The sequence below is a fragment of the Cuculus canorus genome, chromosome 3 (assembly GCF_017976375.1).
Source record: "Cuculus canorus isolate bCucCan1 chromosome 3, bCucCan1.pri, whole genome shotgun sequence".
Classification (NCBI taxonomy): domain Eukaryota; kingdom Metazoa; phylum Chordata; class Aves; order Cuculiformes; family Cuculidae; genus Cuculus; species Cuculus canorus.
The window spans coordinates 111,957,845-111,970,456 of NC_071403.1; the positions used below are offsets into that span (position 1 = coordinate 111,957,845).

At 37.1% G+C, this 12,612-nt stretch overlaps 1 protein-coding gene across 4 annotated transcripts in view; it reads left to right on the forward strand.

Annotated features, from left to right (window-relative positions):
* Positions 1-12,612, forward strand: part of LPIN1 (lipin 1) — an 81,750-nt gene that overhangs the window by 54,932 nt on the left and 14,206 nt on the right. For all 4 annotated transcript variants that reach the window (XM_054062902.1, XM_054062901.1, XM_009559634.2 and 1 more), the window contains 7 exons: positions 1,468-1,561; positions 2,866-3,053; positions 4,157-4,250; positions 5,668-5,737; positions 7,899-7,991; positions 9,249-9,319; positions 11,304-11,448. In XM_054062902.1, coding sequence (XP_053918877.1) covers positions 1,468-1,561; positions 2,866-3,053; positions 4,157-4,250; positions 5,668-5,737; positions 7,899-7,991; positions 9,249-9,319; positions 11,304-11,448 — 755 coding nt within the window. The remainder of the gene's footprint in view (positions 1-1,467; positions 1,562-2,865; positions 3,054-4,156; positions 4,251-5,667; positions 5,738-7,898; positions 7,992-9,248; positions 9,320-11,303; positions 11,449-12,612) is intronic.

A 12,612-nucleotide genomic window follows, 5' to 3' on the forward strand; every position in this document is an offset into this window, starting at 1 on the left:
ATTTTGTTCTTAAATTTCGTGGTGATAAAGCACCTCATTGTCTGTAAATTAATCCATGCCCTGAGGGCACCTTTAGATTTGGAAAGGCATAAGCTCTGGAAAGAACCTTCAGAATATGAGCTGAGCAGCAGGCTGTTCACAGGAGTCACATAGTAAGGTAGAAGATTCTCTTTGATCTGGGTTTTTTGTCATCTCTGTGCATATTAACAAGATGGCAAAACGTGCTCCAAATTCATCCATATTTGATGGATTCAGAGATTTCACTTTTTGGTACAAGCATGACATAGTTCTGCTAGTTCACCTGCTCCGAGTACTTTCTGATAATTGTGGAACCTCTCTGCTTCAGTGCAAAGCTATAGAATGTCTTCTGCACAAAAGCCAGATTTGCCATAAATTAAAGTGCTTTTACTTCCCACGAGCAATTTCAGGTTTGTGTGGTACACGTCCTGTCCTGAATTTGTGAAATATAACTCTATGCTTTTCTACTTACTAATTTCTTGTCTCTATATCCATGGTATTTTATGATAAGTATTACAACTTTCACGTGGAATTTACTTGCTTACAGATCTTAGGTTTTAGATTTCTGATTATTCTATAATCATGTAAGCCGTGTACAAGCCTCATTTGTGCAGCTGCTTTTTAATCAGTAAACATACAAGTTTCTTAGCCACTTCCCTATGCATTCTACTGTCTCTGAAGACAAAAATAACAGTGTTACTCTGCTTACTATTCAGTTTTTGTATCACTTTTTTCCTGATTGCTTTTCTGATGGTTGATGTTGGAAATTGGTACAGTGAAAAGCCGTGGGTTTCAGAATAAGTTCCAAATTAGATTTTGGCCTTATAGTCGTTACTTGTCTTAGATGTAGCGGCAACAACCAGACAGCAATGACTATGTGTTGGTACTGGTGAAAGACCTAGGAGCGTTGTCTTGTCCCCTGCAATGTGCACACCCAACGTGCCAGTTGTATGTGCTAAACAGTGATTAGTCTCCATACCGAGCCAGTTACAGTGTATTGGTGACTATATATAGTCACTAATATATAGTCTGTTGTGTTATTTCCCTTTTGCAAGGGGAGTTGAAGATAGTTCTTGGAGATTAAATGCTCTGATTGCCTTATTGTTTTAATAGGCCTATGCGAATACTAAGAGAGTTTACCTTTTGCTGTTTTCCTACAGTGGCCACTGACTTCTAATTCCCAGTGGTTTTGTGTGGGATAGGGAGGCTTCCTCTTACCTCTAACTAGTCCTCTGCTCTCCCATTTTGTGTATTCAGAGTCTGAGCAATGTATATGAGCAACTTGTTTTGAAATTTTTAGCAGTACCATTTGATACAAATACTGTTCACAAACTGTTATAACTTGCCTGGTTTCTCAATCCTGAAATGGAAAGCTAAACAGTAATAGCAGTTCTGCCTTGTTACTAAGAAAATACTCATTAATAGGCTTATTTATGCCATCCCTTACAGACAAACGAAGCCGGCATCTTGGTGCTGATGGTGTCTATTTAGATGACCTCACTGACATGGATCCAGAAGTTGCTGCACTTTATTTCCCCAAGAAGTATAAGTCCTTTGCTTATATTTTTACTATTTAAAGAGCTTTTATCACCTTCCAGATTTATATCAAACTCTTAATTGCCAGCCAGATAAGACTTCTTTTTCAGAGTCCAAGCAGAGGTGAAGGCAGAAGGAAAATAAAACTCTGTAGAGGAGTATTAGAGCTTTTGGAAGGCTCTGCATTTAGGCCTGAGAAGAGTGCTTGAAACTGATTTCTATTTCAGTCAATTAAGCATCATATATTGGCTGTGGATTCTTATGTAATGTGTACTGCTGCTTGTGAGTGTTACTCATGTGCCCTGGGAGAGTAATTGGCCTTGGGATATTTTTATCCCCATGTCCTCGCTTATTACTGTGAAGAACATACCTTACTGTTAACAGTATTGGCACAGAAGTGTTGCTCTAATGTTTTTTCTGCTGTGAGTGATCTCCTATAAATATGAATGTTAGAAAATAATTTTTAGAAGATGTATGGTAGATATATTTATGAAAATACCGTACTCTGAACATGCAATTTGCAACTTGCTCTGATCCTTACTAGAGCCTCACACCGTTTATAGTAATCTTTCCATATCATGCTCTGGTCATTTTATTAAAGTAATTGAGCAACATTTAAAGTTGCTGGCATATTTTATTTTTCTTTCTTTCTTGCTTAAACACAGCTGTTGTAATATTAGCATTGCAGTAAAACTGAGAAAGACTAGTAATACAGAGAAAATAGTTGGGTTGAAAATTCCTTTCTTGAATGGATTCCTATAAATCTGGAATGGAAATTGGAGTTTGATCCTACACTTTGGAATGATGATCCCATGTATACCCAGATTTTAAGTGGGCTTAATGATTTATTGTTTCATAAAATCTTAATCCTAGTAGTTTATATGTGGAATATTTTATTTATTTATACATGACATAAATACGCAAACATACATATGCTTTGTTTCAGATTTAGCTATCAGTTTATGTAATTAATATAAATCATTATATGATTAATATAAATAAAATAGTAAACTCATATGTCTATTCTTGTTCCTGTGTAGGAATAGTTCTACTCGTATAAAACTTGTGTATGGTAGCATTATTTTATCTATTAAGATTGTAGAATTTATTGTCTTAGAAACAGAATTGTTTAGGCTGGAAAAGACCTTTAGGATTAAGTCTAACCATAAACCTAACACTGCCAAGTCCACCGCTAAGCACCATGTCTGTGTGTCTTTTAAATACCTCCAGGGATGTCAGCAGTGCCTGTTGAAGGGAGAGAATTGGGGAATGAGTGCACGAAGACTGAATTCCTGATGTTTTCTTTTCCAGTGGGGATAACGTCCAAAGCAAGAACATGAATGACATGGGCCCGCGGTCTGCCAGCCATTCTCCGCAGTCTGTCGGGAGCTCAGGTGTTGACAGTGGCATTGAAAGCACTGTGGATGGAATTCGTGATTTGCCCTCTATTGCCATTTCTCTCTGTGGAGGTCTTACTGACAACAAAGAAATAACCAAAGGTACAGTGACTTTCTGAATCTCAAGTAGGTGCTGTTAGGTAGAGTCCCAGACTGAGGAAGCAGTGCCCTCCTGTGGCTGTACTCATGAATGTGTTTAGAAGATTAATACTGTCCCTCTAAGGATAAGTTTCCTCGAATTTTTCATACTTAAAGCAGTGGACATATATAGGACTTATGATTTTTAACGCATTTTAATAATCCAATACATACTAAATATTTTAAATTTCTTTTTGACAATATTTTACTGGTATTTTTATTTCCCAATAGTACTATATTTTGTGTCACGATAGCATTAATGGTGCTTTTGCCATCTGGTGCATTATATAGCGAGGAAATTCACAGCTGTTGATGTCAGGAATGAGAAAGGTGGTCTGTAAATTGGGACACTGGGAGGGGGAGCTGACAACTTTAACCTGAGTTCTTGCTTTAACTCCAATTCCTTTTGTGACTTTATATAAATAATTTACAATGCTCTGTGCTTTAAACTTCCAACTGCATAATGTGAAGATAAATGTGTTAAGACTTGCACCGTCTGCAGTAATATGGCATCATAAAATCATATTCCACACCGATTGTGGTTCAGAAGCTAGTTATTAAAATATTTCAAATGTACTGTGATTTACTGGAGTTGTATTTGTTATCTGTAAATTACAAAGATTTTGTGAAAGGAGTCACCGGCAGTGGAAGGCGTGTTTATTCAACCATTTTCATTTTGCTGAAGGTCTTACAAGTGCTAATTAGTTTCTGGCTATGGGATCATCGGTTCCTGCTCCTAACTTAGAGAATCAGGGAAAAAGCATGAGAAAAGTACTCCCTTGCCTTGCTTAGAAGCCTAATTTTCCTTCCTCGCATCCTCCTTGAGCTTTCACATAGCTTGTAATTTGAAGAGGGAAGATACCCAGCAGGTAACAAAGAAACGCTCAGCATCTTCTGAGACTTAAAGTCTTTGAGTATCTTACTTCTGTATTACTGCTAATCCTGGCACATGAAAGGCTGACCGTGAATGTGAAACTTGCATATCTGAGAGATGCTAAGATTTAGGTTGGCCCATCCCAGGCATCTATAAATATGTGCTTTATGTATGTATTTTTTTCCCTCCACAGAAGAATTTTTAGAACATGCTGTAACATATCAGCAGTTTGTGGACAATCCTGCTATCATTGATGACCCTAACCTTGTGGTTAAGATTGGAAATAAGTAAGTATATTTCAGGAAAGAATATTTTACTTCTATAACATAAGCACTTCTGTGGCACTTGGTGTGTTAGATCAGTTTCACCGTAGCTGGAAAAAAGCTTTTGAATGGTCATAGTTCAGATTCTTCCAGAAAGAGTCGACTCTCTAGTGAATTTAGGCTCTTTTAGTTGCTTTTTCTGCTTTGAACTGAAAAGTAGAGAGCAGTTTCAGATGACATACTACAGCCAAGTGACACAATTTGAATTTCAAGAAACTAGTATTAAATGCTAATAGTGCCCACACTCAATTGGCAGAGTAAAAATGAAATAGGATGTGAACTTGCTGAGGCTTGCCCTAAGCCAATTTGAATAATTAATATTTACAGGGATATGGCAGTCTGGCTGCAAACACTCTTCCCAGTAGTTTGTCTGTACATACTGAATATTTTGCTAATACGCCTCTATGGAGGCACTGCTTTTCAAAACTTGTCAAATGTCACCCACCAAGTACGAATCTTATATTTTTGCAAGGCTAAGGCATTGTTTTTTTTGTGTTTATATTGCTGGCTGCAGTGCAGCACTATGATCTGTGCCAGCTGCAGCTTTTTGGAGGAAGCTTTAACTTGAGAGCTCCTTGCAGCTGGCATATGGTGTTGTGGGGTAGAAGAGAGATCATGGCATTGTGCTGTGCTTGGAGGCGAGGCTACCCTTAATTGTCGGCATCACTCCTACAAATCTGACAGGTCTGGTGGATCCTTACACGATAGTTCGTATCACGTATGTTAGGGCCTGAATCCCTCTGTGGTCTGCGTGGAGTCACTTATTGCTTCCGTGCCACAGTTCTCTGAACTTGATGGTAACATTTACCCGCCTACTGATACATTTGGAATCAATGAGCTCTTAGTGAGGATCTTACTGTCGTATTCTCTGGATTTCATGCAAGCTGCAGCTTCCTTAGACAGATGGATAATAATATTGTATTTGTCCTACTGTCTGTAAGAAGAGTTGACCCATGTTCAATACATGACAACGTAAGCTTGACATCCTACAGCCTACAGCCTCTAAACTTTTATGTAGTTCCTTGATAGAAAAACAGTGAAAAGAGCTTGTAAAAATGTAGCTCATGCCGTGATAAGAGCTTGTAAAAACATAGCTCATACCGTGATAATGGCATATAGCGAGGACATGAGCAATGTATGAAAAATACAATTTCTAATTAAGGACCTAGCGTCTCTTGCATATCTTGAAAAGTATATACTGTAAATAACTTTGAACATACTGTGGAATAAGGTGGGTCTACTGTTACAGGTGCAGGCCAGAGTTTGACCTCTGCTAAATAGGCTTCATGGCTTTAACCTGCCAGATGATTAAATACTAGGTAGAAGTGAACTGGAACCTTGGAATTAGAAAATGCACTGATTGACTCTCTTCCATGCCCAGGTACTACAACTGGACGACAGCTGGTCCTCTTCTGCTGGCGATGCAGGCATTCCAGAAACCTTTGCCAAAGGTAAGATTGAACACCAAGGTTGGTCAGAGGAGGAGTTCTGACATTCTGACATTTATTAAGGCAGGGAAGAGGGTTGTGGTACAAAAGAATCTGTGTATCAGTAATGTCTATCCACGCATTCATATCCACCATTTATCTTGCTTATGCTAAGGGCTAAATTAGCAGGACTAAGTTTGGTGTGTGAATAGTGTTTATTTGCTAGGCTGAGATCATTGAAAATATTTTGAAGGAGGAAAACTTCCTCTTTTCCTTCGTAAATGTGGTTTGGGAACATAAATTGTATTGACCTGTATTAGTGTTTGCTGTAGCTGAATACTTGGTAACTGCTTTGCAGTTTATCTGTCGACAATATAGATTATCAAATAAAAATACACGGCAGGAATTTTAAATTTGGTGAATAAGCTTTAACTATTAGATAAGGAAGGCCTGTACCTTGCTAGTTGGTTATTTCTTGGTTGGTTGTTCGTAAGTAACCCAGATAGGTAGTGGCAGATAGCTATGACTGTGTGACAGGTGTACGTGTTGGCTTATATTAAATGCATTGATGTACTTCATCCAATTCTACGTTACCTGATGCCACATAAATGCTCAGGACAGAAATACACACTACTGTAAATGCATATAAAGAAGTAATATCACCATCATCCCTATTTTGTGTCCTGGTTAGCCATGGATTTAGTATATTTGGGAACCGAAGCTTTGATTTTGTGATTTGCAGCACTTTACATGTCTTTAGGTTTATTCTATGTGAATTCAGATGCTATCTCTCTTAACCATGAACACGGAATAAAAAACTCTTCAAAGCCCAGAATGCTCTCTACCACTGTCTTCTTTCTTAGTGCCACATTAGCTGTGTATGTGGTTGTGTGTAGCTGCACTGTAGCATGCAAATATAAAATTAATTGAGCCTAAAAGTCCCAAACATCTGGTAAACCTTGCTTGAATTTCAAGGATGGCACAAAGCCAAATATTTTGTACTTTTCTGCAAATATTTTAGTAATCATCAAAGGTGGGGTTCATCCCATGGAACTCAAATGCCTACAGAACGTATATCTTTATTCTACTCTGTATTTGTTGGGCAGTTCCACAGAATGAGTCAGACCTTGATAGGTGCCTGTTAAGCCTTCAGTGGCAATAAAGGAAGTGCAAAGTAACTGCATTTTTAAATACTTCAGTGCCTGAGCTAGAGGTTTTGGTTTCGGTAGGAGAGGTAAATGAAAAGAATTGGAATGAAGTCTTTTTGCTGTTAAATTAAGGGAAATGGTAATCCTTTCAACTGCATTATGGTTGTGCCGTTATATGTATAGGTTATCAGCTAAGAAAAGTCCTCCATGAGTGTGAAATTCAGTGCGTTCATTTTTTTAATGGTTAACTTATATTCAGGCTACCATCTCAGAAAGCCTGTGGCCAAGCTATTCGAGGGCGCACTATAGACACAGTGACCACCTTTATTGTAATATTTCCCCCTTCTGTCTTTTGTTTGCTCTCTGAGTTAAAGAATTTGTCTCTCCTTGTTACAATGTATAAGGATCCGGTCATTATGGGTATTGAAAGAAACTTTTCTTTACTGACATCTAGTATATCTAACCAATGAAAAGTAGCCAGTGTTTAAAGAAACCAGTTCTATCATTGTCACTTTTACTCAGAGCATCATACTAAACTCATAAAAGCTAGCAACTTCTTCGCTTTTTTCCAAACTGGTGATTAAATATGAACTTTGTAGTTATTTTTCAATGACCATAACCATCTTGCATGCTGGTTTGTTACTGTTTTGCATGACAGCTCCTTCAGGAAGTGATATTTTTCTTTTTCTTTTTTTTTTGATATAATTTGCACTAAGTAACTTAAAGTTAAAAACAGTAGGTCCTCCATCCTAGACATTATACTAATATCTCTGCTTTTTTTTTTTTCTTCTTTGATTTTATCTCTTTTTCATTCTTTTTTACAAATACCATAAGTATTCATGCTTAAGTTACTTCAGAGCAGCTCTGGATACCATTAGATTTTGCTTTAGTAGAATTTATGGTCCACAGACAGTATGTTTACTTTTATTCTATTTATTCTCAGTTAAAATTGTGTGTTTGGCACTTTCTTTCATTTACATATATCAGGTTGTCCTTTTCTTTTGGTTTTTTTTTATGTTGCCACCCATTTATCACAGGCCACTGTGGAATCTATAATGAGGGACAAGATGCCCAAAAAAGGTGGAAGGTGGTGGTTTTCATGGCGAGGGAGGAACAGCACTATTAAAGAGGTAAGTTTAAGTTTAACAGGGTCTAAATTCTGATGACTTTTGACTTCAGAAAGCCTTGGATGAGATCCTACCTGAAACATTCTGGTTCACCATTTATTTCCATTATGCCAACCTGAGGCAGTATTGTTTAATGGATTAAATCTGTCTTTGGAAACCTAGAATTGAAGAACTGTGCCACTAATTTAATGTTTTTGTGCAGATTACCTACCTTTCTGAGCTTTCCTTTGATAGTGGGAGAACAGACATATTTATGAGCAATGTAAGCTGTAAAATACAGCAAAATCTAAGATGGAAAACTGGCTATATATTAGTTCTAAAGTATTTTTGAATTTCTTTTCTGAGCATTAAAAGTTTGTGGTAACAGTGTTAAAGACATGGATGAACATTAAAGAACGGTGAAAAAGGCAAAACTTTATATGAAATATTGATCTCCTGTCTAGACATATTTAATCTTTAAAGTTGGCTAATAAAACCTCTTCATATTAATTTATACTACTGAAGCGTTAGTACTTGAGGGGAGAGAATGGCTTCTAATACATTTTTATGGTTGTGCTTCAATCGACGAATTTTTTAGCCTTTCATGTAATAATCATTGTGCTGATCTATGGGTATGGGCTTCAGGGAACAAGATTTTAGTTTTTTACCGTTCGTTAAAGTTTTCTTATTATTTTTCTCCGAGTGAAAGTATTTGGTTATCTTCTGAACTGTGGCAGCTGTAAGTGGATAAGGGGAGGTGTTGTTATTTTGTGTGTCTCCAAGTCATTCACTACTTAAAAATCTTGTGGGATGAAATTGATAGAGCTTAGTATCTCCTCAAGGTAAAAGCGGTTCAGAAACTTTTATTGGATTAAGGATTTTAATGATCCTATGAAAGGTGTGGATTTTTTCTTCACCAGGGTCATACTTTGCTTTTTCAGGTGAAATCTAGCTATTTGAGGTGCCTGAACTGAGTAGTTATAGTATTGATCTCAGAACTTCAACTGTGCTAGATGTGAAATCTGATATTTCTGTACTTCTTCAATGCAAAACTAAGTCTTAATTCTTCTGAGTTTTATATCTGCAATTTTTAGTTCTTGTGCAGCCTTTATTCTTTAAAAAAACATGAAGTTTCACTTTGCCTGCAAGCAAAGGAAACAAACACACTGTTGATTTTCACCAAGTTTATACAAGACAATTTGGTTTTCAGATATTTTTATAAAACGTTTGCTCTCTGCCCAACGGGACCATGCACAGCTACTCATACTTGTATTTTTACAGGAAGCAAAGCCAGAGCAAGGTATGAGTGGACTTACAGGAGAAAACTCTTCACAGATGGGCATGGCAAACAGGTATCCCCAAAATTATCTGTACCTGAAATGAGCCAGAGTTACCATTTAAAAATGAAACCCAGCAGCCTCTTACATCTGAACAAAGAAATACTGCATCAGTGAAACGTGTTTAAGTTGTTATTCATTGCACTAAAGAAGTGCAGAGAGGAAGGCAGAGTTGCAGACCTTGCGAATGTGCTCTGGTATTTCTGTGGTTTGCTTGGCAGCTCTGTGACACACATCCCAGCTCCCCAAAAAACAAACAACAATTGGAGCAGTTCTCTGAAGCTGTATGATTATCTCTAGAGTTTTCAAGGGAAATCATAGATGTCCCTATGCTGTTGTCACATCCTAGTTGCTAAAATTTCTGATTTACATGCATTTATGGCATGACAACTTAATTTATTCCTGCCTATTCTAGGAAGTTTGGGGACTTGAGGCCTTCCTGAGGTTTTTTTTCCACAGGCGGTAGTCATCGTCTTTCAAGAATAGCAGAAATCTCTTCCTACTTTTGCTCCAAACTAATCATACCATATGGCCAGAATCTCTTCTTTAGAAAGTTTCCATAAGATGAGATTTAACTTGCTTTGGAGGGATGAGTTAGGCAGGTACAGCTCTGCTAACTTACTGCTTTGCTGTACACTCAGGTCTTACTGTAAAGACAGCCCATCTGTGTGCTGTCTGCACTTACGAGCATATATATGCTTTATGCTCATTAAGTTCAAGGATCGTCTTTATGAAACAAGAAGGCATTAGCTGTCATTCAGTTACGCTCAGTTATGCTCCAGGAGAACATGCTGGAAGGGGAGGATTCCTCATTCTTGTAGGAGACTAACTTTTGAATCAGTTGCCTCTCTGAGTTTGAGAGCAACAGAATATGCCAGAAAGGCTGATTTTTCTCTTAGGGATGACAAATGACATTTAGGTTTTTTGTTTCTTACATGGTTGTTTAAAGATAAGGTTTAAAGTGGGATTAACTCTTCAAGCAGATGAGATTCTGTAATTGGTGTTCTTTGTTTAAATTTTAACTGACCTTAGAAATCTGTCATTAAGAATTTATTGCTTGCAAGCAGAATGAGACAAGAGGGATGTTGAGTAAAGCTTTTGAGATACAGTGTTACAAAGGATAAAATAGGCTTTTAAATATTGCTAGTCATGACGTGCAGTACCTTGATATTGGGTCAAGAATTCTTAAAATCAAACAACACACTGGTGTGAGTGAAATAAGAGCCCAAATATTGATGAGATGTAGAATATGAAAGGGCGTTTTACCTTCCACTTAACATGAGAGATTTTTTTACTGTAGGAAAACTTTCTCTCTGAAGAAAAATATCCTTATCAAATTACTGGAAAAATGGTTCTAGCGGAAAAGAAATAAAACTTATACAGATGTGTATTTAAATAGAATTGTGTAGAGGAGCTCAAGTTTTATGACTTTTCATCATGATATCCTGAATGGTGTAATTCTGCAAATCCTGGAAGAGAATAATGCAATGATCTTAAAGCTGCTCATTGAAAGAGAAGTTACTTTCCATAATGACATCTCCATCACCTGGATTTTTTTTTTTTTTTAATTAATTGCTAAATTCTTTGTGGGAGACGGGAAGGTAAAGAAGAGAAAGCTAGCATAAAAAATGCCTCTCTTCAACTGAGAACTGAGTAATTTTTATGGTTACAGTATCTAATGGGTATTAATTTTTTACACTGTGAGATTTTTTTAATCAATATAGTGTATTAATATACACCTGTTAAGTAATGAAAGCTAGGTTAGGCGAGTAATGGCTAGAACAAGCAGAGTATGAATAGTGGAAAACATATATGAGTGAAAATTCTGCACTTCATTGATATATTTAGAGCCATGATGTGAATGATCTCCTGTGAGACAGTACGTAGGAGCAGGGAATCAATGACCTATTTGGTGACTCACTGTTAATGCATTTTTAATGGATACTGAGATGCATTTACTGACATGATAACATCATTTTCTGTGTGTGCAATGTTCCAGAATGAAGGATGAGTCTTCTTCAAGTGACGAAGACCCTAGAGCTGCCAAACAAAACCTTGGGTCATTACAAGCCAACTCAAGTCATCTCTCGTTATTGTCTGGAATCAGTTACAAAAAAACACTACGGCTCACTTCTGACCAGCTTGTGAGTTACATTTACATCCTTGTCCTGAAATGTGATTTCAGATACATTAACAATCCTATTATTCAGACTTGCAAAGCTTAATTAGCTCTTTCTTCTTGCTTTTAAATCTCTTGTCTTTTTATATTTAAAAGAACCCCAACTTCTCCCTTCTCCTTTCACCATTAAGCATGACTGTTGTGCCTTGTCCAAGTGCTGGGGTTCAGAGAATGGGAAATGTGGGATCCCATTTAGAAAAGTATCAAAATTAAATTGCAAATTATGTATTTGTCACCTGAATTAGTGTACTGGAACCGTGTCCTTTTTGCATCATGTATAATGTGTATATTTTAATCCACAGGCCTCTCCTCTTTTTTCTTGCCTCTTCTCCTTTCCTTCCCCCTCATTCATAGGCAGACAGTCGCATTTTACGTAAATATGGTTTTCTGTTAGAAACTTCTGAAAGAGCTGCTTCTGAATTTACTATGAGGCTAGACTATTAATTTCTTTGGAGCCAGTTTTCTTCCTCTGTGACAGAGGTGCTTCGACTAATGATGACAAAACAGTTACAGTTTTGTGTTCCGTGCATTCCAGTTTGATCTGGAGAAGGGCTGCTTTAGGGAAATACTTCTTGTAGTGTTATCTATAGCTAATTAATTTTCTGAAGGAATCCCCCACAAAACGTACAACATGAATCAACTCATCACTCTCTGCCTGAGTAGTTTGTAAGAAATGTAGTTTTTTTCCTGAGAGACAGATGGAATATGTTCATAATTTTCTCTAGCAAACGGAAAACAAGGGTTACTCAAACATATTGGTATTTTTTTCAGACTCGGAATCCTCACAGAAATTAGCTGAAGCTAAAACTATTTTTAGATTGATATCTTGATGAAGCAGTGAGTGAAATCCATCAGTTGTTCTGCATTCCCATCTCCTTCTCACTTTTTTAACCAATAGCAAAATTGCAGTCAAATATAACTAAGAAAAAGAAACACTAAAAATAGTAAACTCCTGCAGGTTTTGTGAAAATGAATAGTTAGGTCCACAAGTAGAATCAAATCAGTAGTCTCTTGCCTAGCGTGTCACTAAGTGACAGAGGAGACAGTGGGAGTCAAGGGCAGGGAAGTGGGAGAGGTAAGGAAATGTGATGGAGACTGAATCGTAATAGATCATACAGTATGAGAAGTG